General features: G+C 42.4%; 1 protein-coding gene across 1 annotated transcript in view; it reads left to right on the top strand.

Annotated features, from left to right (window-relative positions):
* Positions 1-322: 322 nt before the first annotated feature.
* The window catches only part of txlna (taxilin alpha), a 26229-nt gene continuing 19317 nt past the window's right edge, over positions 323-7234 (top strand). Inside the window, exons 1-10 of the mRNA XM_005950593.2 lie at positions 323-422; positions 1032-1228; positions 2740-2997; positions 5168-5259; positions 5573-5743; positions 5917-6111; positions 6213-6332; positions 6437-6511; positions 6599-6691; positions 6784-6879. Coding sequence (XP_005950655.1) covers positions 1042-1228; positions 2740-2997; positions 5168-5259; positions 5573-5743; positions 5917-6111; positions 6213-6332; positions 6437-6511; positions 6599-6691; positions 6784-6879 — 1287 coding nt within the window. The 5' untranslated portion in view covers positions 323-422; positions 1032-1041. The remainder of the gene's footprint in view (positions 423-1031; positions 1229-2739; positions 2998-5167; positions 5260-5572; positions 5744-5916; positions 6112-6212; positions 6333-6436; positions 6512-6598; positions 6692-6783; positions 6880-7234) is intronic.

Genomic DNA, 7234 nt, shown 5'->3' with positions numbered 1-7234 from the left:
TGACACCCCTGACGTGCACTGTTTAAAATAGGGAAACATAAAACAGGCAAGAGTTACATCTGTGGATAGGAGAAAACAATAGAACACATGCTATGCTATAAGTAATAGGAAGAAATAACTCAAGTTATTGAAAAGCTCAAAAAGATACAATTAAAAAGTTATCAGTAAGTGTTTTATCACGCCACATTTAAGCATTAATTTCAGCATTAGTTAATTTGACTGACGGGCTGCTTTGTAACGTTGTAATTCACCTCCCGATCAGCATGTGGCGGTAAAGCACCAACCAGTTGTTTGCCAAGCGTCAATAAACCTCAAAGAAGAAGAAGACCCCAAAGTTATTACCGGAAGTGAGGTTTTTTTTCTGTCTCACGCTGTTAAGGAAACCTACAGACACATTAGCAATTTCTTCCTTGACTCTAAAGGTAAACAGTTGTATACTACCTACAAACAACATGTATCATTTATAAGCAAGTAGCCGTGTAGTGTGTCTTTTTGTTTTAGTAGTTTGTGCCTGATATATACGAGCTCACAGTGGCTACCTGGCAGTTGTGTAAGCTAGTTTAGCTGCTTCTGGCGGCTTGTGCTAGCTAACGCAAAGTGAAAGCTAATGGGGACAGGGCACGGTAGAAAAGAAAGCAGCTAGAAAAAGTTACTCTTTAATGTTTGGAGGATAGAAATGTATATGAATTTCCAGGCTAAAGTTCAGGTTTCACCAAACCAATCGTGCGGAGCCTGTCTTAAAACCAAAACTTAAAAACAAGTCCATCAGGAAACGTTACTGCACTGCGAAGGAGCATAGCTAGCAGGAGTAACTATAGGTTTATTTCGCTTGTGGTTCAGCTGCTGCCACTTTGTTTGTGTCCTCATACAGCCGAGGCTTTATTAGGCTAGAAAAGATAAACTTTATTACGTTTAATGTTCTATGACTCATTTGCGCTGACAGTTAAGTGTTGCTCAATAAATAAGTCTACTTTCTGTTATTATTTCCATCCCTCTGAGCTAACCATGGCAGGTTTTTCTCCTTGTAACAGGTAACGAGAGATGAAAAAACAAGATACCGAAGAGTCCACCACTCAGGCTGCGGAGAATGCTCCACCCGCAGCAGCAGCAGGGACAGAGTCACCTGCAGCTGCAAAGGACAGCTTGGAAAGCAACAGCCCCAAAGAGTCTGAACCACAGACACCACAGACGGATACACCTCCACAGGGCGAGGAGGGGGCGGGGGGAGGTAAACTGTGAATTCCTGTCAATCCCAGCTGTACTAGATTATGTAGTAGGCTAAAACCTTCCTATCATCAGTCTTTGTGACTCAAGTTTATCATCTTGTTTCCCAGTTGTGCATGCGTATGTCTACCAAGCAACCAAGATGTAGGAGTAGAGCTTTTTTCTCTATTTCATTGATTAACCTGCCAACCCGAAGGGTGCATGTACCTGTTTATTCCCTGTGAAAGGAGGAGGCAGGAGGACACATTTTTTTCAGTTGTCCAGTATAGTTTATAAATTCCTGCGCTAAAATCTTTCTCTTTTTGCAAATTACTAATCTGCTGTCTACCTAATTGGCCTGGCAGTTGGTCGTGATGGTTCTTATTCTGATTTGAAGCAAGGAAGCTTGCTAATAGCAACATGTGATCCAGTGCTTTAGTTAGTGTGTCCTTCCCACTACAAGCTGTGGGGGGGTTGTACTCTACAGCCTGCTGTAGACTTCTGTGGGGAAACTTTGTAGAGCCCAAGATGTAACCTATGTGAGTGCATTTATGCTGGTACTGATGCATTATTTGTTAATTAACATAGGGCCTTGTCCCAGTGTTTCACATGCAGTGCCTCCTGGGTCCTCGCTTGTTGCTGTGGTCAATTTTTTTTCAGGGAAGTTTTCCCTCTTCTTTGTACATTCCTTCATGTCCATTCCAATAGTTTCAGCAGTCTTATATTGTCCTTATATTGATGCTAGGATAATTATTTTTTATACTGAGAGAAAGTTATCCCCTCACTGATAAATTAAAATACTGCTGCGAACAACAACAGCATTCAGCATTTAACAGCAGTATGATAAAGTATACAATCAAAAAGCTCAGTGCCTCTTTCATTTTCTGCATCTCAGTTGTCAAACTCCAGCTATGAAGTGTCTGCATCAGTTTCAGTGCCATGCAAGCATCATAAGCAGTTTTAGGAGAATTTACTAATAGCAGGTTCCAGCTCAATATTATAATGCTGGCACCACTAATGTTTGACTCTACACTGCTTAGAATAGTTTGCTCTCTGTTGTTGTTTCATTTTTCTTATTCTTAAGCCTTTAATTTGCTAAGTGAGATCCAGCACGGCCAAAGTGACAGTTAGGAAGTAGAAATGCTGACCATGTGATCATCTGTGATGATGATAACGCCAGTCACAGGCCTTCAGATGTGCATCATGGTTGAGGACGGTGCCTAAAAGCATCTCAAAGTCACAAATCAATTAAAGATTCTCATTTATTTTCAAGATATTGTAAATAAAACTTCGTTGCTGAGCTGATAATCTGGGTGTTTTGTTTTTTTTGTTTTTTTTAAGGAGTATCATTTCCAACACGGTCTTGTAGGGAGTGAGCTTCATATTTCTCTCGCTGTAACTGTTTAATTCTACATTGTATTATTTATTTGTTTTTTTAATTATTATGAACTGAAAACCCAAAATGCAACATATTTGACTTTAGAAGAAGAAAAGCAGCTAGAGTCATTTTTTTCCCTCCATTCTGTGTAATTGCAGAAGCTCCGTTGTCTCAGTGTGACATGGCAGAGGAGCTGAGCCGGCAGCTGGAGGACATCCTTAGCACCTACTGTCGGGAAAGCATTTCAGATGATGCCAGCGACTTAGCTAACGGCCAGTCACACAGCCCAGAGCTCAATGGCATGACCAATGAGAGGGAAGATGACAAGCCAGAGGAAAGCAAAGTCAACGGTGGTGACAGCGGTGTGGGAAAGCAGCAGAAGAAAACTCACGAGAAGAAAAAAGTGAAGGGTCTAGGTAAGAGAGGGAAGTGTTTTCAGTGTTTTGGCCAGATTTATAGGAATAAGTGGGAGAAATTAGTGTGAGCGCGCTGCACAAGTGGAAAGATTGTGAGTAATCTACTGAAAATGCAAATTTATGACTGCACACAAAACCATTTTGTTTCGGTAATCACCAGCACAGTCCAGAAATGCAAATCAGGCGATATAAAACGAGTAGATTTTGTGTATCTTTTCAATACCGGCATAGCATTTCAGGTCAAAGAGAAGCAGACTCAACATGATCTGAAATACAGCCTGTAACAGATGTTACCGGCTGAGGCAGCTGTTCTCTGAGAGCGCTAATGGAGTGCAGCAGTATTCATCCAGAGAAGGGCTGCTGTTGTCTGCTCGACAAACCTGAAGTTTGTATATGGAAGCTCATGTGATATGTTTAGAAGGAGGACACAAAACATTAGATACCATATTGTTAATGTCTTGTTGGACTTAATGTAATGTTTGTGTAAACTTGTGCATGACTCTTGTTTGCAGGTGTTTATTAAAGATAAAAGAAAATAATGTGACTCTGAGACAGCTGCGAGTAGCAGAATCTCGAGTTGCACTTAGTAGTACCTGAACGACATAACGTGGGAGTCAGACATTCTTGTTTGTCACGTTTGCTTCAGGTCTGAGTCACATTAAAAGATTAATTTTTAAAGATGCTTCAGTGTGTTAAGTGAAAGATTCTATATCTAAGGAAAGTTAGAAAAATAAGTGGATTTGTGGCACAGAGCTCTGTGTGTGTTCACTGCTGAGCTTGTGCTCTCTGCAGTTTTATGAAATGTGACTAAAACCATGAAACACCGCAAACTGCTCGGCTCACTGTAAAAGTGCTGCCTGTAATACATCTGTGGCCTACTTGTCTACTCTTTTAAAATAGCAGTGCTGCAGACTAGGGCTGGGCGATATGTTTTAGTACAACTTTGGTAAGCCGCACTGCTTGATGGATTGTCAGAGCATTATGGCTGCCGTAGTGAGGAGCTTCACGGAGTAATCTGGGTCCAAAACTCCGTCCGCTTCAGGTCCCAAAGTCAAACGAACACTAAGAGTTACAAACGGTCTAAATTCCTTAATCTTTAATAAAATCATCAGCGTTGCTGCTTTATCGGGTGTAACAATTAAGTTTAACATCCATGCATCCATGAAAACAGAATTTATTTAATTTAACGGAGTTAGAAGTTAACAGGAAGTTAGCTCGCTAGTTTACCCTAAACATTTCATACCATGTTCTGACTGAGAGATTTTTGAAACTAATTAAAACGTACAGCTCTGCTACCACTTCCAACATAAATGAAGACAGAAAACCAAACAGCAGTGGCGTTTGCAGGGTTACTGAAGTTGGACTACCTCGTATATAATGTTGTGCTACGTGATTGCTAGCGACACAGCTATGTTAGCATAACATTAGCACAGTGAAGCTGGAGGATGAACACCAACTTTTTTTTCCCCCACTCGATAAAAGTTAACGTGAGGGATTCTGGTGGTCAGGGACAAATGCAATCGCATAGCAGGATGCTATACACGGGGCAAACTTCAGTCAGAAGAACAACTGAGATCATTCATCCACAATACGAGGTTAGTTATTAATATACTGCAACAACATGGGACTAGAACACCTGCGAGAGAATTCAACATTAATGAATCAATGTTACGGAAGTGGAGGAAGCGCAGTTTTTGGCTTTCCCCATATTTCAAAAGTGCTTCATCTCTTTGCTATGACTGTCGCCCGCCATAATTTGCAGATGATAATGGTTTTAGCCGCTGCGATGCTTTTGACCAAAACAGTCGCAGCTTGATGACATCATCAGCATGCGCTATCGCGATAGAGCGGTATAGTCAAAATCTCTATCGTTGGCCAAATTTATATAATTTCTATCGTATATCGTTTATCGCCCACCCCTACTGCAGACCAAACGTATGCAGGATTTGCTGCTGCTTCTTCATTCATGCATGTGTGCACATGTGCATTCCGCCTCACTACTGCTACCTCTACAAATAAGTATCTTACACTGCCTTCTGTAAATTGGCCTATCTCTTAAAAATGTCCATCCAAAATCCATCAGTTTGTAGTAGTTTAAAAAGCTGCTAACATTTGTGTGAGGTGGGCGAGGTTCCATCCTGATGTTTTTATTTGCCTTTGTTGTGAGCAGGGAAGGAGATCACACTTCTCATGCAGACTCTAAACACACTGAGCACCCCCGAGGAGAAGCTCGCAGGCCTCTGTAAGAAGTATGCTGAACTGGTGAGTAGTTTTTCTGAAGTTTGTAGCTTTGGCTGTAAACGTCTTTGTTATTATGTTAACGATCACAAATACTTCAAAACATATTAACAGCAACATTTTAACTGCTGTAAAATTTCCAGTCTGCCTCTAAGGACAAAAAAAAAAACAACCCAAGCATCATATTGTTTGCGTGCACTATTCTTACATTTGAAAGTGTGTAAGGCAAGTTTGTCCTGTCGTGTCTTATAGGAAAGCAAGGCAGCGTCCTGCATAAAAAGATATAAATGTTAGTTTGGCGGTGTCACACCTGAAAGAGCGTGTGTGTGTTTTACAGTTGGAAGAGCACCGAAACACCCAGAAGCAGATGAGGGCGCTGCAGAAGAAGCAGAACCAGCTGGTCCAGGAGAAAGACAACCTGAGGAACGAACACAGCAAGGCCATCCTGGCTCGCAGCAAGCTGGAGAGTCTGTGCAGGGAACTGCAGAGACACAACCGCACACTCAAGGTACAAAAACAGACCCTGTCCTCTATCTGTTACATGTATACACAACGCACATGCACAGAGACTCCTTAAATTTAGTCTTATTTTACTGATGAAGCGAAAACAGTTTGGAGGGTAAAGCTGACGATCACATAAAAAAAGCACTCGTTGTCATTATCATCATCGTGTCTCCGCAGGACGAAGGAATGCAAAGAACCCGGCTGGAGGAGGAGAAAAGGAAGGAGGTAACTTCTCATTTCCAGGTGACGCTGAACGACATCCAGGCTCAGATGCAGCAGCACGACGAGAGGAACGCCAGCCTTCGACAGGAGAACGCAGAGCTCGCCGAGAAGCTGAAGAAACTGTATGAACAGTACAAACTCCGCGAAGAAGTGAGTAGGCAGTGTTTTCCTTCACCCGCTTGGTTAAAGCGCCACCAGTGAGTCCTCAGTTATTTGAAACTCTCGCCTGTCTGACCTTGTAATCCCAAAAGCACATAGAGAAAGTGGTGAAGCACAAAGACCTGCAGCAGCAGCTGGTGGATGCAAAACTGCACCAGGCCCAGGAGCTGCTCAAGGAGTCTGAGGACCGCCACGACAGAGAGAAAGACTTTGTAATTATCCTTTTCTTTTTAAAATAAATACACAGTCCAAGCACAAGACTGAATCTACTCATGCAACAATCAATCTCTAACGGCTTTGTTTTCTCCCTCCACAGCTGTTAAAAGAAGCAGTAGAATCCCAGAGGATGTGTGAGCTCATGAAGCAGCAGGAAGTTCACCTCAAGCAGCAGGTTTCCCATCAGCCTTTCAGATTTTCCAGCTGAACTCGGGAATGACTTTAACATTTAAATAATGTTGTTGTTGTTTTCCCTCACTAGTTATCACTGTACACGGAGAAGTTTGAAGAGTTTCAGACCACCTTGTCCAAGAGCAATGAGGTCTTCACCACTTTCAAGCAGGAGATGGAGAAGGTGAGGCGACTCCACTAACTTGAAGGTGTAAGAATGAAACGTCTCCGTGGTTATTGGCTGTGGTGACAGTCTTGTTCGCTTTGTGCTTACAGATGACTAAAAAGATCAAAAAGCTCGAGAAGGAGACGGCCATGTATCGCTCCAGGTGGGAGAGCAGCAACAAGGCCTTGCTGGAGATGGCCGAGGAGGTAAAGCTGGTTTGTGCTTATTGTGTCCACGTCTGCTGTTAAGAAGCTGTAAACCAGTGTTTGAATAGTGTAGCTCATAGGTGTCAAACTCTGGCCCGCGGGCCAAATTTGGCCCGCAGCCTAATTACATTTGGCCCGCGAAGCCATACCAAATTATTATTAGAGCTGGCCTACTGGTATTATACAGCTATATATATATATATTGTTTAGTATTAAGCTTTGCTTGTTCCATATTCAGTTTTTCAGCAAAACTTGTTTGAGTTCGGGACTTCCGGTGGCTCGTAGCACCGCATGGCCGCATAGAGAGTGACCTCCGGCACCAACCGTGTGTTTCCCCGGACTCGAGAGCTGTATT

This window comes from Haplochromis burtoni, unplaced genomic scaffold, assembly GCF_018398535.1.
Source record: "Haplochromis burtoni strain Fernald_Lab_line unplaced genomic scaffold, NCSU_Asbu1 Contig_813, whole genome shotgun sequence".
Classification (NCBI taxonomy): domain Eukaryota; kingdom Metazoa; phylum Chordata; class Actinopteri; order Cichliformes; family Cichlidae; genus Haplochromis; species Haplochromis burtoni.
The sequence above is the reverse complement of the archived record's forward strand: the minus strand, read 5'-3'. Positions and strand labels throughout refer to the sequence as shown.